The sequence below is a fragment of the Piliocolobus tephrosceles genome, chromosome 9 (assembly GCF_002776525.5).
Source record: "Piliocolobus tephrosceles isolate RC106 chromosome 9, ASM277652v3, whole genome shotgun sequence".
In the NCBI taxonomy this organism is placed as follows: Eukaryota; Metazoa; Chordata; class Mammalia; order Primates; family Cercopithecidae; genus Piliocolobus; species Piliocolobus tephrosceles.
In genome coordinates, this window is record NC_045442.1 from 33,460,939 (window position 1) to 33,488,370 (window position 27,432).

The 27,432-nt window shown below is 42.7% G+C and overlaps 1 protein-coding gene, 2 non-coding genes and 1 pseudogene across 13 annotated transcripts in view; 2 read left to right on the top strand and 2 right to left on the bottom strand.

Moving 5' to 3' along the window:
• Positions 1-26,193, top strand: part of CWF19L1 (CWF19 like cell cycle control factor 1) — a 35,165-nt gene extending 8,972 nt beyond the window's left edge. For 6 of the 11 annotated variants that reach the window (XM_023206410.2, XM_023206415.2, XM_023206409.2 and 3 more), the window contains exons 5-14: positions 3,043-3,257; positions 5,948-6,066; positions 8,889-8,973; positions 12,283-12,423; positions 13,331-13,445; positions 15,164-15,243; positions 20,823-21,032; positions 22,097-22,216; positions 23,567-23,664; positions 25,963-26,193. In XM_023206410.2, coding sequence (XP_023062178.2) covers positions 3,043-3,257; positions 5,948-6,066; positions 8,889-8,973; positions 12,283-12,423; positions 13,331-13,445; positions 15,164-15,243; positions 20,823-21,032; positions 22,097-22,216; positions 23,567-23,664; positions 25,963-26,107 — 1,328 coding nt within the window. In that variant the 3' untranslated portion in view covers positions 26,108-26,193. Of the gene's footprint in view, positions 1-1,185; positions 1,241-3,042; positions 3,258-5,947; positions 6,067-8,888; positions 8,974-12,282; positions 12,424-13,330; positions 13,446-15,163; positions 15,244-20,822; positions 21,033-22,096; positions 22,217-23,566; positions 23,665-25,962 lie in introns of those variants that run through there. The other 5 variants (XM_023206412.2, XM_023206411.2, XM_023206418.2 and 2 more) reach the window with 4 other exon arrangements.
• Positions 672-778, bottom strand: LOC111538940. Its single transcript, XR_002730510.1, has one exon. It is a non-coding gene; the product is annotated as a U6 spliceosomal RNA (small nuclear RNA).
• LOC111538799 lies at positions 9,530-12,070 on the bottom strand (annotated as a pseudogene).
• On the top strand, positions 21,765-21,911 carry LOC111538952. The gene has a single exon (XR_002730520.1). It is a non-coding gene; the product is annotated as a small nucleolar RNA SNORA12 (small nucleolar RNA).
• Positions 26,194-27,432: the final 1,239 nt, after the last annotated feature.

Sequence of the window (27,432 nt, forward strand, 5' to 3'; positions counted from 1 at the left end):
CACAATCCTCTGTATTGCTTTTAGTGGCTCTTTCAATGTCTGGCCATTTTCAAAAGCACTGTCAAATTTTGCTTTTGTTTTCCCCCCACCTGCTGGCAGTCTGCTGCCTCTTAGATCATTCAACTCCTTTTTTTTCTTTTTTTTTTTTTGAGATAGTGTCTCGCTCTGTTGCTCAGGCTGGAGTGCAGTGACGTGATCTCAGCTCACTGCAACCTCCGACTCCCTGGTTCAAGTGATTCTCCTGCCTCAGCCTCCCGAGTAGCTGGGATTATAGGCACGCGCTACCACATCCAGCTAATTTTTATGTTTTTAGTAGAGACGGGATTTCAGCATGTTGGCCAGGATGGTCTCGATCTCCTGACCTCGTGATCCGCCTGCTTCAGCCTCCCAAAGTGTTGGGATTACAGGCATGAGCCACTGTGCCTGGCTTTTTTTTTTTTTTTAATTGACTCTACTATTCTTCACATTTCCTCTTTGTTGGTCTCATTTCTCTAGAAAGCTTCTTCATTTCCTTTGCTGTAAATGTCTTTTCTCTCCTTCCCCATCATAGTTCATCTTGGCCTTTAGTCTCTGTTTGGCTGTGGCCCTCCTGTTACCAGTCTTATTTTGTTCTAATCCTATGGGACTTCTTTAAGCAAAAATTGAAGGAAGGACTTTATTTGTTTTGTTGTTTTAATATGGAACTCTTCATGAATTTGCATGTCATCCTTGTGCAGGTGCCATGCTAATATTATCTTTATCTTTCCAGTTTTAGTATATATGCTGCTGAAGTGAGCACTGTTTATTTTTAACTACACATGTCAGATACACATTTTGAAATTCTGTTGTTGTATATTTTAACATGGGTCTGACTTATGCAGTTCTTGGTGTAGTCTGTAGATTTGGATTAAGGGCATTACTATAGATATTTGGCAGCCATTTTACTATATGAATTTAGTGTCAGGAGTGTAAAGAGCAGCTGAGGTACTTGGGTTACTTCTGTGAAATAGATTTTTTGGATCCAGTAGGAGGATCAAGCAAAGAACTTGGTAGTGAACATGTGATAGTGAGCTTGAAGTACTGGTAAGACATCCAGCATGTAGTTGGAAGTGAGAGTTATTATTATTTTTTTTTTGAGATGGAGTTTTGCTCTTGTTGCCCAGGTTGGATTGCAATGGCGTAGTCTCGGCTCACTGCAACCTCTGCCTCCTGGATTCAAGCGATTCTTCTGCCTCAGCCTCCTGAGTAGCTGGGGTTACAGGTGTGTGCCACCATGGCCGGCTAATTCTGTGTTTTTTAGTAGAGACAGGCTTTCACCATGTTGGTCAGGCTGGTCTCAAAATCAAGGAAGAAATACAGTCAGAAGGGAAGCAGGTAGATGATAGTACCTTGGTGGGTGGGGATGGTATATCTTCATCTTGGGGGGTAGGAACAAAGACGTAAAAGTGCTTAGAGGACTGTTCGAGAGGTAAAGATATTGTCAACTTCAAGGAATCTAAGTGAAGATAACATAGTTTCAGGAGAACATTGGCAAATATAGGGTGACCTTTCAGAGAGTGATGGGAGAGGGAAACTGATTGCAGGGGCTTAAGGAACTAATAAAGTAGGCTGGGCACGGTGGCTCATGCCTGTTATCCTAGCACTTTGGGGGGCTGAGGTGGGCAGATCATGAGGTCAAGAGATTGAGACCATCCTGGCCAACATGATGAAACCCCATCTCTACTAAAAATGCAAAAATTAACTGGGCATGGTGGTGGGCACCTGGAGTCCCAGCTACTCGGGAGGCCGAGGCAGGAGAATCACTTGAACCCGGGAGGCGGAGGTAGAGGTTGCAGTGAGCCAAGATCACACCACTGCACTCCAACCTGGCGACAGAGCAAGACTCCATCTCAAAAACAGAAACCAAAAAAAAAAAAAAAACCAAAAAGCAGGTAAAGCACTTAGCATGGACTGCTCTTCAGAAGTTCAAAACTGAAGACGAGGAAGTTTCTTAGTATGTGTGTTCATTTTTTTTTGTTTTTTTTTTTTTGTTTTTTTTTGAGGCGGAGTCTTGCTCTGTCGCCCAGGCTGGAGTGCAGTGGCTGGATCTCAGCTCACTGCAAGCTCCGCCTCCCGAGTTTACGCCATTCTCCTGCCTCAGCCTCCCGAGTAGCTGAGACTACAGGCGCCCGCCACCTCGCCCAGCTAGTTTTTGTATTTTTAGTAGAGACGGGGTTTCACTGTGTTAGCCAGGATGGTCTCGATCTCCTGACCTCGTGATCCGCCCGTCTCGGCCTCCCAAAGTGCTGGGATTACAGGCTTGAGCCACCGCGCCCGGCCGTGTGTTCATTTTGGATGGGGATGATTGAGCATATTTTTTTCTGAACAGAAAGCACCAGCTGTGTAGACTCAGTAGATGAAAGGGAGGTGAAAATTGATGGAGCAAGGTCTTGAAGGCAACAGGAGGGAATAGAAACAAGGCCACAAGCCAGGAATAACCCTAGAAGAGAGTAGAGTCTTTAATTTTTCCTAAACATTTGCTCTTTCCAAATGTTTTCCTTCACTTGGAAGTTGCTGCCTGCTCCCAAGTAGCTGGGACTACGGGCACACGCTGCCATGCCTGACTAATTTTTTGTATTTTAGTAGAGATGAGATTTCACCGTGTGCATCTTTTCTAGACTGTAGCTTCCTTAGAACTGTATTTTTCTTCTCATTGCCTTTTCCTGTGTCCTGATGTCTGCATTTAAGTCCATGTAGAGTCTTCTCTAGAAGGCAGAAAGCCTTTTTCCTAATCTTCTCTTCCCAGCTTTTTCTAGTAATATTTGTAAGGCACCTGGTGTAAACATACTGGCCCGTGGGCTCAGTAGCCTCCATGTAGGGCTGTTTGTATTTACTGAGCAGGAATATTGTTGGTAGCCATTCACCATTGATGCCTAGCAGCCAGAAGGGAGTTGCTGGAGAGTTTACACTTCAGATATGTAAAATGGCAGGGACATATGAGAGTCATGGGAGATTCATCCCCCTATTGATGGCTTTTCATTCTACAATCGTGACTAAAATTTGTTCATTTTTCTTTGAACCCAGGTCGTAAAGGTATCTTCACTGGAAGCTCGGGGCTGCAGATTGTGTACCTCAGTGGCACAGAGTCCTTAAATGAGCCAGTACCAAGTTATAATTTTAGTCCCAAGGATGTGTCTTCTCTGAGTACGATGCTGTGTACAACCTCCCAGTTTAAGGGTGTTGATATCTTGCTCACATCCCCGTGGCCCAAGTATGTGGGGAACTTTGGGAATTCTTCTGTGAGTAGTACTTGTTCAGTTGGAATTTCTAAAAGCAAATTGCACTAGCTTGAGTTGGGCCTTTTTTCTTTTCCTGTTTATATTGAGTATTTTAGCTCTTGGGTACTTTTTATTAGAAGTCTTTTGTGAAAATTTTCAGGATTCTAAAAGCTGTATCAACTGACCAAAGCAAAAGTTAATTTCGTGAAAGTGTGCTTCATAGATGAGACTGCTGAAATCTTAGTTATAAAGGATTTTTTTTATATTCTCTGCTTCAAGTGCCCTTTCCTAAGCCTCTTAATGTTTTGAGGCTTCACTGATTTTTTATTTTTTTGAGATGAGTCTCACTCTGTCACCCAGGCTGCAGAGCAGTGGTGCAATCTTGGCTCACTGCAACCTCCTCCTCCCGGGTTCAAATGAGTCTCCTGCCTCAGCCTCCTGAGTAGCTGAGATTACAGGCATGAGCCACTGTGCCTGGCTCTTTTTTTTTTTTTTTGAGATGGAGTTTTACTCTGTCTGTCACCCAGGCTGGAGTGCAGTGGCGCCGTCTCTGCTCATCACAACCTCTGCCTCCTAGGTTCAAGCAATTCTCCAGCCTCAGCCTCCCAAGTAGCTGGGACTACAGGCGCACGCTGCCATGCCTGGCTAGTTTTTTGTATTTTAATAGAGACGGGGTTTCACCGTGTTGCCCAGGCTAGTTGTGAACTCCTGAGCTCAGACAATCTGCCTGCCTTGGCCTCCCAAAGTGCTGGGATTACAGGCGGAATTTTTTGTATTTTTAGTAGATATGGGGTTTCACCATGTTGGCCAGGCTGGTCTCAAACTCCTGGCCTCAAGTAATTTGCCCACCTCAGCCTCCCAAAATGCTGGGATTACAGGCATGAGCCACCGCGCCCAGCCTAATTTTTGTATTTTTAGTAGAGAGGGGGTTGCCCAGGCTGATCTTGAACTCCTGGGCCCTAGTGATCCACCTGACTTGGCCTCCCAGAGTGCTGGGATTACAGGTGTGAGCCACCATACCTGGCCAGATTTTAATATTTTATGAGTAATCTTGAAAAGGATGGTACACCAGGAGTGACAACTATCATGGGGAGTGAAATACTACACTGGTGGTAGTAAGCTTAAGGAATATTTTGAAAAGGTTATGTGTGAGGGCAGAAAACATTGGCCGAGCTTCATTGAAGGGAAATGTAAGAATGCATTTGGGGACAAATCTCCATGGATGGATTCAGGATTATCAGTGATGATCCAGAAGTGGAGCCTGTACACCACCCCTTACCAATTTCAGCACCATGTGTCCATGACCAAAAAGGCCAACAGGATACCAGGCATTATCAAGGAGGATGCTCTCTTCTTTTTTGACAAACCCGTGGTTACTCTTTACCTAGAATACAAGGGGTAGTGCTGGTTGGAGCACAAGGATATAGCAAAGCTAGGGAAGATCTAGAGAAAGGCTGCTAAAGTGATGAAGGAAGAGAGAAAGACACATGTGATGCTCTGTAAGGAAGGATGAGAAAATGAGGCCCCTTCGTTTTGCGGGGAGCTAAAAATTGATTTTGATCAAGGCTTATAAATAACCATACAGTATATTTATGGAGGAGAAAAGTATAGTTCACCAGTCCCTAAGATACTAGGACCGACCTCAAAGCTAATTCCCTGCCCTTCAGCAGAAACCTGAAGGAAACAAGCATAAGACAAAAGGAAATTCCTGCTTTACGTAGTGGAAAACAAACTTGGTTAGCTTATTTCCAAGTAATACCTTCTCTTAGATTAGAGTTCATAAATGCTGTGGGTGAGAGATCACTTAATTGGTTGTTAACAGAATCTGAGGTGTTCTGGGAACAAGAATAAGTTTGGGCAAACTTCATGTTACTTAAGGGTGTGGTTATGCCCTTCCTGAAACTGCTACTTCCTTGACTCACGCAAAATAAAGGATTATATGCTCGTGATGAAGTCCTTGAGTACACTATATCAGATATTCTGTGGATCCTAGGAGCCCTGAAACGTAGCTTTTCACTTTGATTTTCTGAATTGACTATGACTCCCTGGACCTGTGAACTGCAGATGCAGTACAAACAAACTAGAGGCTGGGTGTGGTGGCCTACGCCTGTAATCCCAGCACTTTGGGAGGCCCAGGCGGGCGGATCATGAGATCAGGAGTTTGAGACCAGCCTGACCAACATGGTGAAACCCTGTCTCTACTAAAAATACAAAAATTAGCTGGGTGTGGCGGCATGTGCCTGTAATCCCAGCTACTAGTGAGGCTGAGGCAGGAGAATCGCTTCTTGAACCCAGGATGCAGAGGTTGCAGTGAGCCGAGATCGTGCCACTGTACTCCAGCAGCCTGGGCGACAAAGCAAGACTCCATCTCAGAAAAACGAAAGCGACTAGAAGCCCAGTCTGTGGGCTCCAGAGGGAGAGCTTACTTTCCAAAAAAGGTTTTAATTATGTCTTGGGTATTGATATGGAGGAGTAACCTTTTAATCTCTGGCTTCCAACAGTTGTTCCTATTTCTACATTCATAATAGTTCAGCTCCCTTATTTAAGATTTTTTCTCTGATTGCCATATGTGTGAAATTCACTGTGCAATTCCTTCTGCCCACATTTGTATTCATGTATAAATTTCAAAGACATTTCAAAATGTCTTATTATTTATTTGCATTTCTTGATAACTTTTGGTCTGTATGGATGACTAAGTTTTTGTTTACTAGGGAGAAGTGGATACCAAAAAATGTGGCTCTGCTTTAGTTTCCAGTCTTGCCATGGGCTTGAAACCAAGATATCATTTTGCTGCTTTAGAAAAGACCTATTATGAGAGGCTTCCATATCGGTGAGTAGCATTTCATTCTCTTTGGCTTTTTGAAGAATTTGCCATACATCTTCTATATAAACTTCTCTTGTTCATTTTTAACCATATAACGTCTTGGTTCCATTTGTTTACTCAGACAGTGAAATAAGTGACTCTCAAGTCATTCATCTTCTCTGAGTTTGTTCCCTAAGTTGAAATCACTTTGGAATTTCTTCAGTTTCAGAATCAAGAACTTCTATCAGTTTTTTCCTTTTCAGGGCCAGGCATGGTGGTGTGTGCCTGTAGTTCTAGCTACTTGGAAGGCTGAGGCAGGAGGCTCGCTTGAGCCCAGGAGTTCTAGGGTATAGTGTGCAATGACTATGCCTGTAAATAACCACTGCACTCTAGCCTGGGCAACATAGGGAGCCCCATTTCTTTAAAAATTTTTTTACCACAAATAAATATGAGATAATACATATGTTGATTAGCTTGATTTAGCCATCCCACAATATATACACATTTCAAAACAGCATGTTGTATACCATAAATATATACAATTTTTAGTTGTTAATTAAAAGTAAATGAGAAGGAAAAATAAAAAAAATTTTTTTTTGTCTTTTTTTTTTTTTGAGACGGAGTCTCACTCTGTCGCCTGGCTGGAGTGCAGTGGCATGATCTCGGCTCACTGAAACCTCCGCCTCCTGAGTTCAAGCGATTTTCCTGCCTCAGCCTCCTGAGTAGCTGGGATTACAGGTGCGTGCCACCACACCCAGCTAATTTTTTTTTGTATTTTTATTAGAGATGGGGTTTCACCATGTCAGTCAGGCTGGTCTTGAACTCTTGACCTCATGATCCGCCCACCTCAGCCTCCCAAAGTGCTGGGATTACAGGCATGAGCCACTGCACCCAGCCAAGAAAATATATTTTTTTTCTTTTTTTTCTTTAGTACTCAGAGGTGGAGTTTTTATTTTTTTAATTTTTGTGGGTACATAGTAGGTATATAGAGGTCAAGTTAATTCTTTAAGAAAGAATATATTGCCAAGAAAACCTATGTTTTACAAGTGAGCGAGTTAAGTAAAAGCTCAGAATTATCTTCACCAATGAAGGGCATGGATTATCCTTAAAATAACTTATTTCCCTTCTTTTTTTACAAAAGTAATATACACTTGTTGCCAGTTAAAAAAATGTAAGTGAGCAAGAAGAGAATACCCCCCTTACCGTAATCCCACACCCTAATGCAGAATCATAGGTGATACAGCTTTTTCTGTTAAATCTCCATATATGCATTCCAGAAAAATGTCTTGTTCTCTAAAAATATACTGCAAAAACAGAAGTTTTGGGAACAACCCACTCAAAACGTACACAGTTCTTAAGAATCTCAATACAGTTTTTCATAGAACATATGAAAATGGCCAATAGGGCTGGGCGCAGTGGCTCACGTCTATAATCCCGGCACTTTGGGAGGCCACGGCAGGCAGATCCTGAGGTCAGGAGATCGAGACCATCCTGGCTAACACAGTGAAACCCTGTCTTTACTAAAAATACAAAAAATTAGCCGGGCATGGTGGCAGGCGCCTGTAGTCCCAGCTACTCGGAAGGCTGAGACAGGAGAATGGCATGAACCCAGGAGGCGGAGCTTGCAGTGACCGAAGATTGCGCCACTGCACTCCAGTCTGGGCAACAGAGAGAGACTCCATCTCAAAGGACAAAAAGGCCAATACACATATAAAAAGATGCTCGTATCATTAGCCATTATGGTAATGCAAATCGAAAGCACAATGATATACTACTTAATACCCATTGGGAAGGCTGTAGTCAAAAAGGCAAATACATAATAACAAGTGTTGGCAAGGATGTGGAGGAATTGGAACCCTCACGCATTGCTGGTGAGAGTGTAAAATGGTGCAGCTGCTTTGGAAAACTGTTTAGCAGTTCTTGAGAGGTTAAACATAAGAGTCAGCAGCATGGTAATGGCAATTTTATTCCTGTCCCAAGATAAGGGAAAACATAGGTCCACACAAAAACTTGTATACAAATGATCATAATAGCATTATTCATAATAGCTCAAAAGTGCAGACAACCCAAATGTCCATCACCTGATGAACGGGTAAATTAAAAGTGATAAATATATGATGAAATGTTATTTGGCAAGGAAAAGCAATGAAGTACTGATATGTGCTACAACATGGTTGAACCTTGAAACTTCATGTTAAGTGAATGAAGCCAGACACAAAGGACTACATGTTTTTTTTTTGAGACAAGATCTCATTCTGTATCCCAGGCTAGAGTGCTGAGGTACGATCATGGCTCACTGCAGCCTCAACCTGGTGGGCTCAAGTGATTCTCCTACCTTAGCCTTCTGAGTAGCTGGGACTATAGTTATGCACCACTATACCCAGTTAATTAAAAAAATTTTTTGTAGAGACAGTCTCACTGTGTTGCCTAGGGTGGTCTCAAACTCCTGGGCTCAAGCAGTCCTCTTGTCTCAGCCTCCCAAAGTGCCTGGCCTATTTTATTTTGGCTCTTTATTACACAAAAGAAGAGGCAATAGTAAAATGAACCCTCATGTGCCCATCACTTAGCTTGAACTATTGTCAACATTTTACTAATTTTACAACTCTTTTAAAGCCAAAAGTTGGAGTTTTGATGGTTTCTGAAGACATAATCTCATCTCTTCCTAAAACAGCCTTGTGAGGTAGGGATCGTTGCCCTATTAGACGGATAGATAGTAACTTATCTGAAATCATTTGACTTGTGATGAACTGAGGACCTCTGCTCTTTTTATGGCCCCATGGAGTCCACATATTTTGTCATTGCAAATCAAAAGTAAAATTATAATATTTTGTCTCTCAAATATGTTCTAGAAACCATATTGTTCTACAGGAAAATGCACAGCATGCCACCCGGTTTATAGCTCTGGCAAATGTTGGAAATCCAGAAAAGAAAAAGGTAAAGATTCACCTATTTGGTGGAAAGTTGATATTCACGGTCTGCCTGATAAATGTATCTCTTGCCCAGTTTAGCATTCAGATCTTTTCTCCCTCACTGCAAGGTCCCAGCAGCTTCGGAGACTCCTTTGTAAAGATACGGTAATGAAAGGTCAAGTCTCTTTGGGTCTTTTTGTAGGAGAGTTTAAAGAAGGGTTTGGGAAAATAGGCCCAGAGGAATAAAGGCAAAATATCAAATGAACAGTGTCTTTACTTTCACATCTATGTGGTTGTCTTTGTGGGTATTTGTGAATTTGCCCTCAGATGCTTGTTTACTTCTTTTAGCAACTTCATTTAGCTGAAATAAAAAAACCCCAAAGAGCTGGGCATGGTGGCCCATGCCTGTAATCCCAGCACTTTGGGAGGCTGAGGTGGGCGGATCACTTGAGGCCAGGAGTTTGAGACCAGCCTGGCCAACATGGTGAAGCCCCATCTCTATAACAAATAAAAAAATTAGCCAGGTATGGTGGGGGGCACCTGTAATCCCAGCTCCTCAGGAGGCTGAGGCAGGAGAATTGCTTGAATGTGGGAGGCGGAAACTGCAGTGAGCTGAGATCGGGCCACTGCACTCCAGCCTGGGTGACAAAGTGAGACTCTGTCTGGGGAAACAAAAAATCAAAAAACCCAGAGGACTTACCTAAGCCCTCCTTAGGGCTAAGATTTCCTGAGGGATATCTTAGTGATACCTAGAATCTATCTTTGTATTGGAAAACAGTGCAGTTGATGAAAGAGAATACACCAGAAAAGTAGGTTGTTTTTCTCACTTCTCTGAGAGCATTTCTGATTTCCCAGGGCCAAAACTGACCTATTATGGATTGAGACAGCTAAAATAAGAACAGTTAGTGAAGTGGGAAAATAGGCAGATAAAGAGTCTGAAGATTATTCCACTATCACATGCCATAGACAAAGCATACAAAAGATAAGCAAATCAATATATTTTTTTTTCATAATATTTTAAGCTTTTTTTGGGGGGGGGTAGGGCACGGATCTGAAGTGATTTTACCTTTATTTCCTTCACTTTAAGCCAATCATGAAATTTCACAGTGATTTCTAGGGTGAGGACAGAAGGAAGACAGTGTTAAGAATCATCAGGGCTGTGGCCCAGTTGGCCACAGAAGTGCAGGCAGGGTGGCCCCTCAGGAGCAGCTGGAGGAGCATGGACTGCCCCGCTGGAAGGGAGGTGATGTTCCCAGAGTATGAGAGCTGGTACGTGATGTCCTCTGCAGCTTCCAGCTTGCGCAGCTCGATCAGGCTGTTCCCTGTGGTGGCCAGTAAGTTGGCGATCAACTTGGCTGCCTTGGAATCGCCCTCAGAAGAGATGATGGCTGCCTTTTTTTGCTGCTCAGCCTTTTCTACCACAAATCTGGCGCTCTCTGCTTCCTGCTGAGCCACCTGTTTGGCTTCCACTGCTTCTGTTAACTCCTTCCCGAAGGTCAGATGTGTCAAGGACTTGTCATCCAGGATGAGCCCAAAGGTGGCTGCTCACTCCATAAGGTCATTGCTCATCTGCCTGGAGACCAGCTCTCTTTAGGTGATTAGTTCTCCAGCATCAAAGCGAGCCACGACTGACTTGGGGATCTCGGTAGTGATGGGCAGCAGCACACGCTCATCATAATCCTCTTCAATGCTGGTCAAGATGCGAGGAAGCTGGCTAGCGACAGGCCCCCATGTGCACCGTGATGTCATTCTGTAAATCTTTGCTATCAGCGATGACTGGCACATTACATGATCAAGAACGGCAGTCAAAGATAATTGGTTTCTGGACCCATGGAATGAGAAAGTGAATCCCTTCCCCTACCACAATATTCTGTATTCCACAGAATTGGTCAAAGATGACAGCTCTTTGCCCAGCATCCACGTTATATAGGGCAGAGTTCACCACGTCTCCTGCAACAGCTAAGTCCAGGCCAAACTTGCTGATGGACTCATAACACTCTGGCAGCTATGTTTTGTTCTGCTGGACCCTCTCATACCTGCTTCCACTTTGACCTCCACATAAATTCCCCAGCCTATTTTCAGCTTTTTTGCCCAATTCTTAGCAAGTTTAGATTTGTAATTTTTCTTTTAATTGCCCTTTCAAACTGAATAACACCTAGTATTTTCAGTCTGTTTTATTCTCAGGGACATGTTAGCCTCAGCCATAAGCAACTTATACTTTAGTCAAAAGGTGTGCACATTATAAAATTTGGCAAGCATTATTAAATTCATCTAAAAATTTTGTTCCAATTTGTACCCCTACCCCAGCGGTGTGTTTTGTTTTGTTTTGTTTTTCTCTCTCCATAATTCTCACTGGATCACAGCAAAGTTTTTTTTTTTTTTTTTAAGATAGAGTCTCTGCCTGTTGCCCAGGCTGGAGTGTAGTGGCATGATCTCGGCTCACTGCAACCTCCGCCTCCCGTGTTCAAGTGATTCTCCTGCCTCAGCCTCCTGAGTAGCTGGGACTATAGACACGTGCCACTACGCCTGGCTAATCTTTTGTATTTTTAGTAGAGACGGGATTTCTCCACATTGGTCAGGCTGGTCTCTATCTTCCGACCTCAGGTGATCCGCCCGCCTCAGCCTCCCAAAGTGCTGGGATTACAGGCATGAGCCACCACCCCCGGCCCTCATCAAAGTTTTATTAAAGTTTTTGCCAATGTGATAAATGTTATGTAATTGTTACTTAGTTGCATTTCCCTAATCAGTAGTAAGTTTAAACATCTATATCTTATCTAAAGTTTTCGATATCTGTGGCATTAGTGCAAGATTCCAGATATTTATATGAATATTTACTTCTTTGCTGCTAGTCTCTTAAGAAAATTTTATTAGCATATATAGCAGAATTTGTATAATATCAAGAGAGAGAAACCCCAAGTTCATTTGTAATTTTCATTAGGAAAAATGAATGGCAGTGCCACAATTCTGTGGACAAAGTACACAAAGATAAGGGACTCAGAGGCAGAAGCAGTTTGTCTTCAAGCGTTATAGAGCAAGTCCCTCTGGGGGACAGTTGTCACTATTCCATTATTCGAGTGAGAATTCCTGGTTTGTGAGGGCTGGGGCTTTGATTTGTTGTTCATTTCTTTGTCAGCCCTTGGTTAGCCCCTGCAGAGGCCACTGAATTGGCATTTGATTTACTGTTTATTCTCTGAGCTATGGATGGGCTGGTTGCTGTTCTTTTAATTTTACTTAGTTTCACATGTTTTCCCTGAAATCTTCACAGTAAAATAGGTCGATTACAGTTGGATAAATAGTATATTCCCTAATGTTGTTATGTTCTTTTTCTCTAAAGTATCTTTATGCATTCAGTATTGTTCCCATGAAGCTAATGGATGCAGCAGAACTGGTGAAACAGCCTCCGGATGTCACTGAAAACCCTTACAGAAAATCTGGGCAGGAAGCATCCATAGGAAAGCAAATTCCTGCCCCTGTGGTATGTTCTGATTGAGGGCTGGCATTTTCTGGGCAGGGTTGCCCATTACATGTGTTCTTTTCCTGGTTATAGTTTAGTACATAAAACAAGTTTAATCCTTAGAATCTAAATCTTTTTTTCCCCCTTGGGAAATCATGATGATGTTTAGAAAATCTTAGTGGATTTTAACTAAGCTTAGTGTTTTTTATTGTAGTTTGGGGTTAACAGTTTCATAGATTAGGTCTTTCTTTGTCCAAACTGGATTCATACGTTTGGGGTTACAGTTTTATTTGTAAAGTCTTTGTCTAAAGTTGATTATCTGTTCTTAGCTCTTTAGGCAAGGCCGTAGCAGTTTCGTAGCAATGTAATTTGTGATTTTATGATGATTGCTAGTAGGAAAATAAGATTCACTCTGAAGAAATTTTCTTAATAGCAGAGTGTTCTCAAATTAATTTTTTCCCCACTAAAGCAAGGAATGTCAAGTTCCCTTACTAGCATGCACAGTCTGCTTTCTCAGACTTCTCTTTCTTTCCGAGCAGCCTTCTCATCTCTCAGTCAAGGCTGAATTAGGCTTATTTGACCTGTGAAATTGTATGACTACACTGTGTCCCTGTTGAGAGAAAAAGGAAAAGGGAATTTGGGTGGGTTCATGTTGTTCTGTTTTAGGCAAGAATTACTTTATAACTTGCATTTTAACTTGTTTTTCCAAAGAGATGAATTTGGCAGTAGTTGGGGTAAGCATTGATGTGTGACTGAGAGTTCAGGCGTCAGAATTGGGAAGATATTTTGCTTCCTTAGAGTATGCAGAAAGGACTGAGAAGAAAGAAAGATATGGCATGGCAGGAATGTTCCCTTGTATGTGAGTGGTTGGCTACTTATCTAAAGGTTGGTTGAATAATATTTAATCTTCTGCTTTTGGCCATTTCAGGAAGAATCAGCCTGTCAGTTTTTCTTTGATTTAAATGAAAAGCAGGGAAGGAAGCGTTCATCCACAGGTAGAGATAGCAAATCTTCTCCTCACCCAAAGCAGCCTCGCAAACCTCGTAAGTACCTTTATTCCAGAGGTCTCCTCTGTGAACAGTAACTGTTATTTTGGCTTTTGTTTGGAAAGCAGCATTGCTAAGAGAGCCTTTTCTGGCGGGGGAGAATTGTGCAATGAGTCATTAGGACCAACAATAAAAATAAAATATAAACATGGCCTTGGCTGGGTGTGGTGACTGCACCATCTAATATTCCCACCAGCAGTGTATGAAGATTTCTGCTTTTCCACATCCCTGTCAACATTTGTTATAGCAATAGCCAGTTTTACAAGATAGGTCTCTCTTTTCCTCTCTCATAAATAGGTATGGTTCTCCAAGGGTGATGCTTTTATATACTTCTTGGACTCTCTGTATTTTCAGCCCATCTACTTGAGAGAGATGAGTTCCTTTTGCTAATTACCATTTAAAGAGATTTTCTTTGTCCTGCAAAGGCAGTCTTCTGTTGCTTATATACCCATATTGGGATTAAAAATGTTGATATTCTTGGCCAGGTGTGGTGGCTCATGCCTGTAATCCCAGCACTTTGGGAGGCTGAGCCAGGCGGATCATGAGTCAGAATTTCGAGACCAGCCTGGCCAACATAGTGGACTCCTTCTCTACTAAAAATACAAAAATTAGCCAGGTGTGGTGGCATGCACCTGTAGTCCCAGCTACTTGGGAGGCTGAGGTGGGAGAATTGCTTGAATCCGGGAGGTGGAGGTTGCAGTGAGCCAAGAACATGCCATTGTACTCCAGCCTGGGTAACAGAGTGAGACTCCATCTCAAAAAAAAAATTGATATTCTTTTTATAGCTTCAGATTCAGAAACTAGAGCTACATGAATTTTTATCTAGATTTATGTAATGCTGGAAACTGATTCACACTAAGTGTAATCCCAGCACTTTGGTAGGCCAAACAGCTGGATCACTTGAGGCCAGGAGTTCGAGACCAGCCTGGCCAACATGTTGAAACCCTGTCTCTACTAAAAATACAAAAAATTAGCAGGGCGTGGTGGCACCCACCTGCAGTCCCAGCTCCTCGGGAGGCTGAGGCAGGAGAATTGCTTGAACCGAAGAGGTTGAGATTGCAGTGAGCCAAGATCGCGCCACTGCACTCCAGCCTGGGTGACAGAGCAAGGCCTTGTCTTAAAAAAATAAAATAAGACTGGCCTGACTTTTAGGCTGTTCTGAGGTGCTTCCTGCAAGAACTATGGAAAGAGCATCTTTCCTTTATGTCTGTAAAACATGATGAGGTAAAGAGCCTCCAAAACCAATATAGGTTCATAAAATAATAGAATGATCAAACTCGGAGGAAGGACTTTAAGGGTGTTTCATTGAGATTCTCTTTCTTCGTCTTTTTGTTTCACAGAAGAAGCTGACCTTAGGAGGGTAAATTGTCCAGGGTCATCGCTAATGGCGTAGTTGGTGCTATAATTAGGGCTCCTGATACCCTGTTCAGTATTCTTTTGTTGTAGCCTATTGCCAGTTATGTGCTACTTTAGTCAGTGTGTGATTTTGCACTTGTGGGTTACCTAACTGTGGATTGGTTACAAATTCTAATGGAAGCTTAATTTCATTGAAAATGTTCATAGGGGGTCATAGTGAGGAACACAGGCTCAGCCCATTGTGGCAGTGTTGTATACCAGTCTTTTCAGAATATAAAAATCAGATAAGGCTAAGTTCTGTGGGGTGATTATATGCTGTGCTTGGACCATAGTAACACCCGGCTTTCTTTTACATGAAGCTCAGCCTCCAGGACCCTGCTGGTTTTGCCTTGCTAGCCCTGAAGTGGAAAAGCATTTGGTGGTCAACATCGGCACACATGTGAGTTACTTCCTTGGACCTTTATAGAGAAGGAGATGCCTATTTGTTTTTTAGTAACTTTATTGAGGCATAATCTACATATAACATTTACCCATGTTTAAGTGTACGATTCAGTGATTTTCATAAGGTTACTGAGTTATGCCACCATCACATAGTATAGTTTTAGAACATTTTTATCATGGCAGTAAGATCTCTTATGCCCATTTACAGTTAATCCCTGTTCCCAACTTTAGCCTCAGGCAGCAAGTAGTCTGCCTACTATCTCCATAGTTTGCCTTTTTTGGACATTTCTTATAAATGGAATCATACAACATGTAGTCTTTTGTGTCTAGCTGTTTTTACTTAGCATCATATTCTTGAGGTTCATCCATGTTGCAGCATGTATCAGTATTTCATTCCTTTTTATTGCCAAATCATTTTCCAGTATATAGATATACCACATTTTGTCTGTATCCGTTCATCAGTTGATGGACATTTGGGTTGTTTCTACTTTATGGCTATTAGAAATAATGCTCCCATAAAATATCTGCATGCAAGTCTTTGTGTGGATATATGTTATTTATTTTGGATACACCTGGAATGGATTTGCTAGGTTATATGGTAAATTTATGTTTAACTTTTTAAGCAACTGCTAAACTGTTTTCCAAAATGACTGTACCATCTTATATTCCCACAAGCAATGTATGAAGGCTTCTGCTTTTCCACATTCCTGTCAACATTTGTTATAGCAATAACCAGTTTTACAAGATAGGTCTCTCTTTTCCTTTCTCATAAATAGGTATGGTTCTCCAGGGGTGATGCTTTTATATACTTCTTGGACTGTCTGTATTTTTTAGCCCATCTACTTGAGAGTGATGAGTTCCTTTTGCTAATTACCATTTAAAGTGATTTTCTTTGTCCTAAAAAGGCAGTCTTCTGATGCTTATGTACCCGTATTGGGTTAAAAATGTTGATACTCTTTATAGCTTCAGATTCAGAAGCTAGAGCTTTATGAATATATATATATATATATTTGAGATGGAGTCTTGCTCTGTTGCCCAGGCTGGAGTGCAATGGCATGATCTCAGCTCACTGCAACCTCTGCGTCCTGGGTTCAAGTGATTCTCTCTCTTCGTCTTTTTGTTTCACGGAAGAAGCTGACCTTAGGAGGGTAAATTTTCCAGGGTCATCGCTAATGGCATAGTTGGGGCTATAATTAGGGCTACTGACACCCTGTTCAGTGTTCTTTTGTTGTAGCCTATTGCCAGTTATGTGCTACTTTAGTCAGTGTGTGATTTTGCACTTGCTTCCCGAGTAGCTGGGATTATAGGCACCTACCATCATGCCCGGCCAATTTTTGTATTTTTAGTAGAGACAGGGTTTCACCATGCTGGCCACGCTGGCCTCAAACTCCCGATCTCAGGTGATCTGCCCGCCTCAGCCTCCCAAAGTGTTGGGATTACAGGCGTGAGCCGCCACACCCGGTCTATTAATTTTTATCCAGAATTATGTAATGCTGGAAACTGATTCACAGTAACTGATCACATCAAAGATAAAATTTCAATTTTGCTTAGTAGTGGAGGGTGTAGCTTACTAATGACAGGAATACCCATATTCACACTCCTGGTGTGAGTATCTAGGAACCCAAGATGATAAGGTTGTTTAGTAAGTATTGAATCAGACTATGAGAACGGGACAGTCTTGAGTATGATTTTATTCAGGTGGTGGAAAGCTTGAATGTATGTGTCTCATGGGAAAGTCATTCTACTTCACATTTCCCCAGATACTTTTCCTTGTGTAGGGCTGGATTAGATATTAAATAATACCCGTCTTCGACTCTCTTTTCCCTGGGTTTTCTATAGACCATTGTTCTTTTTCATTCATTTAGAATGCAGAAAGCTTAATTTTTAACACTGTAGTCACTGATGACTGGAACTGGATGTTCCCCAGGATTCCCGAGGAAAATATTTACAAGCTGTTTTTGTTTTGTGACAGTTTTGGGAGGTGGGGCCTAATAAGTGGTGATTAGGTCATGAGGACTCTGCCCTCATGAATGGATTAATGTTATCACAGGAGTGGGTTATCATGAGAGTGGCTTTGTTAAAGTGAGTTCAGGTCCCCTTTTGCTCCTTTACTCTCACCCTCACTTGCCCTTCTGCCATGGGGTGATGCAGCACGAAGGCCATTGCCAGGTGTCAGTGCTATGCACTTGGACTTCCCAGTCTACAGAACCACAAGCCAAATAGATTGCTATTCATATAAATTATAGTCTGTGGTATTCTATTATAGCAACACAAGATGGACTAAGACAGTTCCTTAAATGTATAGTGCTTCTGAAGACAGGTGCTGTCATCCATTTCTCATTGATTTGTTCTACTTTTGGTTTCTGGGGTTGATCCTTTCAACTTATCCTAACAATCTGAGGACCCTTTTTTGTGTCTTCCTTCCTATAGACTGACTAGAGTTTCAATTTCATCTTGTACTTTAAGGGGTTACTCTTCTGCCTGTGTTGTTTCCACCTGCAGAGTCTCAGTCTTTTACATTTTAAAAAATGTCTTGGCTGGGTGTGGTGGCTCATGCCTGTAATCCCAGCACTTTGGGAAGCTGAGGCGGGTAGATCACGAGGTCAGGAGTTCACGACCAACCTGGCCAAGATCGTGAAACCCCGTCTCTACTAAAAATACAAAATTTATCCGGGCGTGGTGGCGGGTGCCTGTAATCCCAGCTACTCAGGAGACTGAGGCAGAGAATTGCTTGAACCTGGGAGGCGGAGGTTGCAGGCCGAGATGGTGCCATGGCACTTCAGCCTGGGGGACAGAGTGAGACTCTTATCACAAAAACAAAAAAAAGTCTTAATTAGTGGCACACTCCTATCTCTAGGGGGAGCACTAATGGGGTCAAAGCCTGTGACTCAACTGAGCCACAGAACCTATTGGATGACATCTTGGGTGGAATAAGAGCAAACTTGAGAAGCTGTAGCTTTTACAGCAGTGCCCTGTTTGGATGATCTCTTTTGCATCTTTTTTCCTTTTTGGATTAGTTTATGCCATTTTTCTCTCCCACACAATTTGTATAGTAAGGCAGGCTTTGAATTGACTTCTGTTTGGGAAGCTTCTGTAGGTTCAAGATCACACGCAGGAGATAAGAGATTTGGAATGTGTGACATAACTCAGTGCTGCTCTAGGCCTCAGTGAGAAGTGACTTTTCTTTTCCGTTCATCTTTCTGTTGTCCAGGTTATCTAACTCAGGGTGTGGGCCTGGGCAACAATCAAGGAAATCTGTTTTCTTCTCATCTAGGCCTGAAACTAGAGGAGAAAAAGGTCTTGTTTGTAGGCCAACCCAACATCCCAAGTAGGCCACATGAGTATTTCAGCCTCAAGCCTACACTGTCCTTAGGTAGAAACCGCTTACAAACCTGTAATGACCTTTGGGTGTCTGGGGAAGGGTTTGGGATCTCCTCCCTGCAACTTTTCTTTTTGATTGCCTTTTTTTGTTTGTTAAATGTTTTTCCCCTGGCTTTCTCTTTGCCATGCCTTCCTCAAAGGTAGTACATAGAATTGTGCTGATGGTCCATAGCCACAGATTAGTTAAAAGGGGGAAGGGCTGCTGACAGTCTAAAAAGTTATTGCAAAATCAATGCATTTTACTTATGGGGAGAACCATTTATACATGGTTAGAGATAATTCTAGTATAGAACAGATTAGAAGGCGAGATTTTGAAAGAGAGAGGAGATTAGGCAAGTGTGAAACTATTCACAAAAATTGCAAGTACAGGATTAGAGATGGTGCGGAGGAGCTATTTAGTTTAGACATCATTAGCTAAAGAATGCATATCATCATAGAAAAGCTGATGTTTATGGCAGTGACCTTCTGACAAAAAAAGCTAGAAGACTCAGGTGTCTAGAGTAACCTTTTAAACAAATACAATATAAAGCGGTTATTATAAAAATAAAAAAGAATTTTAGTGCCTATGAGGTTTTCATCAACTTTAGTCATCTGGAAAATTAACTTTGTCAACATGCCCAGTCCTCTCTGCCAAACAAATCAAGGACAATCATGCTTTAGTATCTTTCCAATACATATCCTGTCATTCTATTGGACTTTCTTATTTAGACGAGAAATTATTCCCTCCTTCAGCCTTAACTTTGAGCCCACCACACTAAGAGTATACTTGGGATAAAGTTTTTTTTTTTTTCCCGAGACAGAGTCTTGCTCTGTCATCCAGGCTGGAGTGCAGTGGCACGATCTCGGCTCACTGTAACCTCCATCTTCCAGGTTCAAGCAATTCACCTGCCTCAGCCTCCCAAGTAGCTGGGATTATAGGCATGTGCCACCATGCCTAGCTAATTTTTGTATTTTTAGTAGAGATGGGGTTTCACCTTGTTGGCCAGGCTGGTCTTGAACTCCTGACCTCACGATCCACTTGCCTCGGCCTCCCAAAGTGCTGGGATTACAGGCATGAGCCAGTGCGCCCAGTCTGAATAATTGTTTTCTAACATATCTATGTTTGCCTATACTGCTACTCAATGGGCCCTTCTGTGCTCACTCATGGCATCTTCCCATCAGAAAATATCTGAGTGGTAGAACATTCTTGCATGTTTTGGTTTTTACAGAAATATTTTTAGTTGCCATTAAAGGCTGACATCCATTGTTGGAAACCATTCTTTTCTGCCTCTTTGGATACATCTGAGTTTGAGGTTTTACTTTCCTTCTACCCCATTAGGTTGTATGTTTGCTTTTGTTTTGTAGAGTTTAGTCAGCAGCTTAAGGCTTAGGAACATTAGATACTAAGCATGCCATCTTAGCCTTTTTTGTGAGCCCAAGGAGTAAGTATATTTGGGGGTAGGGGGTGGGAATGAAAGCTACTGGGGAGGCAGAAAGTGGTCATTTTCTTTTTTTTTTTGAGACGGAGTCTCACTCTGTCACCCAGGCTGGAGTATAGTGGCACGATCTTGGCTCACTGCAACCTCTGCCTCTTGGGTTCAAGCAGTTCTCCTGTCTCAGCCTCTCGAGTAGCTGGGGGACTGCAGGCACATGCCATCACAGGCCTGGCTAGTTTTTGTATTTTTAGTCAAAATGAGGTTTCACCATATTGGTCAGCCTGGTCTGGAACTTCTGACCTCAGGCGGTCCACCTGCCTCGGTCTCTCAGAGTGTTGGGATTACAGGCGTGAGCCACTACCCCAGCCACAAGTCATTTTGAAATCAGAAGTTGTATCTTTTTGTGGTTCAGGGTGATAAAAACTGAAAAACTGTTTTCAAGTTTGGAGCCTGGGAGGGAAAACGCAGTGATTTGTTCTGGTCTTCCTCAGCTCAGTGTGTTTGAAGCCAAAAGCCTGTTTGTGTGCCTCTCCCAATTCATTTACTCCTAGTTCATTTGCTACTTGTATAGAAATTTTTTATGTCTAATCTGATTCTTCAGCGGATACTTGAGAACATTGTTGCTGCAATCTCTAAAATCAGAGTTTTTAAAGAAAGAATTTTTATTAATAACCTCAAGTACTTCCCCTACATCCTAAGACTCACTCTTTGTATAGGCTTTTCTCCCTGGAGAATCCTACATGCTGTATTGATGTCTCAATTCTGTGTGCTGCTTCTTCAGTGCTACCTTGCCCTGGCCAAAGGAGGCTTATCTGATGACCATGTCCTCATCCTGCCCATTGGACACTACCAGTCAGTGGTGGAGCTTTCAGCAGAGGTGGTAGAAGAGGTGGAGAAGTATAAGGCCACACTGAGACGGTTCTTTAAGAGTCGAGGGAAACGGTGTGTTGTATTTGAGAGAAATTATAAAAGCCATCACCTCCAGCTACAGGTAGGTGATCTGTTCATAGAAACTTGGAAGGGCACTATGGGGACCTTCATATTGGTAAATAAATATTTAAATAGGCCGGGTGAAGTGGCTTATGCATGTAATCTTAGCACTTTGGGAGGCCAAGGTGGTTGGATTGCCTGAACTCAGGAGTTCGAGACCAGCCTGGGGAACACGGTGAAACCCCGTCTCTACTAAAAATACAAAAAAATTAGCTGGGCATGGTGGTGGGCGCCTGTAATGCCAGCTACTCTGGAGGCTGAGACAGGAGAATCGTTTGAACCTGGGAGGTGGAGTTTGCAGTGAGCCGAGATTATGCCACTGCACTCCAGCCTGGGCGACAGAACGAGACTCCATCTTAAAAAAAAAAAATTTAAATAATGTTTAGCTTTAATATTTAAAGTATTTAATATTTTTATATTAATATTTAAATAACATTCATTTAAAAAGTTTTTAAAAAGTATCTGGTGGTAACCCCAGAGACTTCACAGGGAAGTGTGTGGTCAGTACATGTAAACAGCATAGATAGTAAGTTCTTTGTTTAGAAAAGGAATGGGTAGTTGAGGAAGTTCCAAGGAAGTGCCAGAGAAGATGTGCGGCTTGTTGGATAAGAATTTGGAAGACAGTGAGTATTTTGTGTGAAGGCCCAGCATAAGGGAAAACTTAGTGGCAGGAAATAGTCTCAAAGCCTGCATGGGGCTAGCAGCTCAGAAAATCAGATTGTAGATCATTTGTAGTTGTGGTGGTTTTCTTTTTGGCACATTTGTTAAGTTTTCAAATGGGCCTAACTCTGCCACATATATAATATCGGAGATGGCAAAGGCTTGCGACAGAGATATCTCTCTTAAGCCTTTCCTGCATCAGAGAATGACTCCCACATGTGGCAGGCTATCTCATAAGTTTAAGTCCTTACAGCCGGCTGACACAGGCTTGTCTGGCCTGAGGAGATTCTGTGCTGAGGGGTGTTTCTCTACCCCTGTGATGGATTTGCTACTTCTCAGAGACCGTGCAGGCACAACTTCTCTGGGACCTGCACAAAGAATTTCTCCTTTCTCCCCAACCCCCAGGTCATTCCTGTCCCAGTCAGCTGCTGTGCTACTGATGACATTAAAAATGCCTTCATTACCCAGGCCCAGGAGCAGCAGATAGAGCTGTTGGAAATCCCAGAGCACTCTGACATCAAGCAGGTGAAACGGGATGGTGATATTCAGGGAAGAATAAAGATCTGTTTTTTTCTGTTGTTGTTGTTTCTTTGTGTTTTTTTTTTTTTTTTTTGAGACGGAGTCTTGCTCTGCCGCCCAGGCTGGAGTGCAGTGGCCGGATCTCAGCTCACTGCAAGCTCCGCCTCCCGGGTTCACGCCATTCTCCTGTCTCAGCCTCCCGAGTAGCTGGGACTACAGGCGCCCGCCTCGTCGCCCGGCTAGTTTTTTGTATTTTCTATTAGAGACGGGGTTTCACCGTGTTAGCCAGGATGGTCTCGATCTCCTGACCTCGTGATCCGCCCGTCTCGGCCTCCCAAAGTGCTGGGATTACAGGCTTGAGCCACTGCGCCCGGCCCTTCTTTGTGTTTTTGAGACAGAGTCTCGCTCTGTTGCCCAGGTTGGAGTGCCGTGGCACAATCTTGGCTCACTGCAACCTCCGCCTTCCAGCTTCAAGTGATTCTCCCGCCTCAGCCTCCCTAGTTGTTGGGACTACAGGCATGTGCCACCATACGTGGCTACTTTTTGTATTTTCAGTAGAGATGGGGTTTCACCATATTGGTCCGGCTGGTCTCGAACTCCTGACCTTGTGACCTGCCCGTCTCGGCCTCCCAAAGTGCTGGTATTACAGACATGAGCCCAGCAAGATCTGGTTTTTGACATGTTGAGCCTAAGGTGCTATCAAGGCATTCCAAAAATGTTATTAAATAGGCAATGGGTCGGGCATGGTGGCTCACACCTGTAATCCCGAGGTGGGAGGAGCACTTGAAGCCAGGAGTTCAATACCAGCCTGGGCAACAAAGTGAGACACCTTGTCTCTACAAAAAATTAAAAAATAAGCTGTGCATGGTGGCACGTGCCTGTAGTCTTAGCTACTCGGGAGGCTGAGAGTCAGGAGGATCACTTGAGCCTAGGAGTTTGAGGATGCAGTGAGGTGTGATTGCACCACTGGACTTCAGCCTGGGCAACATAGCAAAACCCTGTCTCAAATAAAAAACAAAAGAGGCAGTGGACAATTTGGAACTAGAGTACTGGGTATTGACTAGACTGGAGATGCAGAGGGCATTACTCCAAAGTTTAGTGCTTTCCTGGGAAGAGCAGGAAATTAGAATTTCCTAAGGTAGGAACTTAGAAGGATGGATGCCACTGGGAGGATATTGGTAGTATCTTCCAGTTAGGCTTTTTAAGCCCTAGTTCCACTAAGTGGCTTGGGATCTGTAGCAACATACACATCTTTTTTCTTGTGCATTTAGACTGAATTCTTTGCCTAGAGATAAACTAGGATTATCGATTTTTAAAGCATTATTGGACATCCTCATACAACTCTGTTTACTTTAGATTGCACAGCCAGGAACAGCATATTTTTATGTTGAACTTGACACAGGAGAAAAGCTTTTCCACAGAATTAAAAAGAATTTTCCTTTGCAGTTTGGAAGGTATGTTTTTCTTCTTTTCAATGTATTTTCACTAGACTTTGTATGAACAAAGTGGTGGGTACATGGGACAATTGATAAAAAGCTAAATTGTAAACAGTCCTTGCCCCAAAGGACCCATGGTCTTAGGGCAGATGTTTACATATATGACAGTAGTGTAATGTAGAATGTGAAGAGTACCATGACAGAGTTTTGGAGAACAATGTGCTGTAGAAATTCAGAAAAGGGATAGCTCATTTCTACTTGGTGAAAACCTTCAGGAAAGTGGCAAAGTTGAACCTGAGAGTCATATTTAGAGGGCAAAGATTGGGGTGAGGGCATTCTAGCCAGAAGTGCTAGGGAACTTTAATTGAGCACATACTCTGTGCCAAGAACTGTGCCAAGAACTTTACACATACATGACTCATTTAATCTTCACAACTCTGTAAGGTAGGTACTGTCATCCCGATTTACCAGTGTGGAGAATGAGGCTCTAGAGTAGTGCCCAGTAGACTTTTCACAACGATGGAAATGCTCAAATATATGCACTGTCCAATACAGTAGTGACTAGCCACTTGTGGCCACTGAGTGCTGAAATATGGCTAATGTGACTGACAAACTAAATTTTGATTTTATTTAATTAATTAGAATTTAAATTTAAATAGCCATACCTGGCTTATGGTTACCCCACTGGATAGCAGGCTGTAGAGAGGTTAGGTAACTTGTCCGTAGTCACACAGTGGTAGGTTTAAATGCAGGCGTGTTGGACCTCAAAACTTGAGATCTTAACCTCAGTGTTCTACAGTATGGTAAAGGCCTGGAGGAGGCTTCAGTTCCTTTCCTCGTATCAGGCAAAACATGACTGCAAAACCATAGAGGGAGTAACATAACTTAGGCAAAGACTGAAGATGGGAAGTTGCTGACAAGAAGATATGGTTTGAAGGGGAGTGGAAAATGTGTAGAAGAGAGTATCTGATGCTGGTGTCTGTGATTTGCAGCTATTTCTTCTCCTCTAGTTAACAATGGGCTTTGAGTGAGCCTTAAACCTGTCTTGGACTAATTCAGAAAGCCTCCAAGAGACTGCCCCCTTAGACAAGTCCAGTAAATGTAGTTGTCTGCATTTTTCAGAAAGATAAATGGGAACAAGTGTGTTATGAGCTTCAGACATCTGACATGATTTTTTGTTGTTGCCTCAGCAACAGATGCGGTTATGAACATTGACAACATAAGCACACGATTGCAGATACACATAGGTATATAAAGCACACAAAAAGGAGATTCTCTGAATGGTTTTGTGCTTATGATAGTTGTATTTTCAATATTGAGTAATTATCAAGATACTAATTTATAGTTATATAGCATTTTATAGTTAACAAAATATGTGAAATGGCATTTTTTTCAGCTGTACAAGAAAGGTAGTTCTATTTTCCTTTTACATTTGAAATAGGCTCAAAGTTTGCCTATTGAAAAGAGCGTAGGTTCTTTGACTTTTAGAGCATTCATGATTTGTTTCTAACTCTTCTATTTATTGTAACTTCAAAGTGGAAAATGAACCACATAAATGGGTAATAGAATTATTTCTAATATATCAAAATAAATAAAAATAAAAATACAAAGCAATGGCAATTAGACGGCAGCTTGTGTGTGTGTGTCTGTATGTAGTTATTCTTTAGTCCTAAGAACCGAGATAAGTTGTTTTGTTGATATTGGGCTTATGCTGCTGTTATGTGGGCCTGAGTCCCCTAGAAGGAGAGGCAGAGGAGTTTTAAATCAGAGTGGGTATGACTAGGCTCCTGACTCTGCAAACTCATGTCTAGTTGAGGTGACAAAACTACAGTTTAAGGCAGGTTGTAATCACAGTTAATATGGCACTTTGTGTTATCTCTGTACCTCACAAAAACCCTGTATAGTGGGTATTCTTATTTGCATTTCATAGGTGAGGAAATCAAGACTCAGAGATGAAATCATCTGTCTGAATCATAGATAGCAAGTGGCAAAGCTGGAAATGGAATCCAGTCTCTGATCTTTCTCACACCAGGGCCTGCCCTTTTTCTACTATGTGGTATTGCTTCTCTAAGTACCAATAATATAGTTCCGAGTTTTTTTAAGAGAGGGAGAAGCAAGTGGGGTTTGAAGGATCAGGAAATAAATAGTACCTGAGCCGGTCATTTAAAGTGGGTATGATTTGATCAATAGTATGCCAGAGATGGCACTCAGGGCAGGAGAGCAAAGTCAGATAAATCTGCATACCTTCTTTGGGTGATGTTGAGGAGAACTCAGGCTTTTAGTTTCCATTTTGACTTCTTTGTGCTCTTTCTGCAGGGAGGTCCTGGCCAGTGAAGCCATCCTTAATATTCCTGGTAAGTCTGACTGGAGGCAGTGTCAGATCAGCAAGGAAGACGAGGAGACCCTGGCTCGCCGCTTCCGGAAAGACTTTGAGCCCTATGACTTTACTCTGGATGACTAAACAAAGGGAAGACCTTTTTATGAACTTCATAGGAAGTAGTAAAGCCTTTTTGTTTTTCTTTTTAATTAAAATAATTTTTTTCAAGACAAGGTCTCGCTCTGTCACCCAAGCAGGACTGCAGTGGCGCAATTGTGGCTCACTGTAGCCTCAACCTCCTGGGCTCTAGAGTTCTTCCCACCTCAGCCTCCTGAGTAGCTGGGACCACCAGGCGCATGCTACCATGCCTGGCAAACTTTTTAAATTTTTGGGTAGAGGGTAGAGACGGGGGTCTCCCTGTGTTGCCCAGGCTGGTCTGTAATGCCTAGGCTCAAGGGATCCTCCGCCTTGGCTTCTTAACCTGCTGGGATTACAAGCATGAGCCACCATTCCTGGCCTAGAAGCATATTTTTAAAGAAACTACAATCTCCCATGGGGACTGTTTCCCCGCCTCTTTTGTGCAGTCCCATGGAACTTGCCTGCAGCAAGAGGCCTAAGATTGAATCTTTTTGGGGAAAAGTCATTCTAGGATGAAAATCCTATGTTAAGGCTGGGCGTGGTGGCTCACGCTTATAATCCCAGCACTTTGGGAGGCCGAGGCGGGCAGATCACAAGGTCAAGAGATGGAGACCATCCTGGCCAACATGGTGAAACCCCGTCTCTACTAACAGTACAAAAATCAGCTGGGTGTGGTGGTGCGCACCTGTAGTCCCAGCTACTCAGGAGGCTGAGGCAGGACAATTGCTTGAACCTGGGAGGCGGAGGTTGCAGTAAGCCAAGGTTGCACCACTGCACTCCAGCCTGGCAACAGAGTGAGACTCTGTCTAAAAAAAAAAGAAAATTCCTATGTTAAAAGCATGTCACCAGGCACAGTGGCTCATGCCTGTAATCCCAGGACTTTGGGAGGCTGAGGCAGGTGGATCACCTGAGGACTGGAGTTTGAGACCAGCCTGGCCAACATGGTGAAACCCCGTCTTTACTAAAATGACAAAAATTAGCTAGGTGTGGGGCCAGGCACTTGTAATCTCAGCCACTCGGGAGGCTGAGGCAGGAGAATGGCTTGAACCCGGGAGGTGGAGGTTGCAGTGAGCCGAGATTGCTCCATTGCACTCCAGCCTCGGTGACAGCGAAACTCCATCTCAAAAATAAAATAAAAGAATAAAAGTATGTCTGTCATCCAGCTTCAAGTACAGCTTGTGTATATCAACATTTTCAAAAACCTTTAAACTACTAAATGAAATCCAGATGTTTTTCCATGGTTGAGAAGTGTCTTATGTTCATGTTGCCTATGACCATTGAAATGAAGTAGTATGTGTAATTGGAGGGGCTAGAGCTTTAGGCCCAGCTGT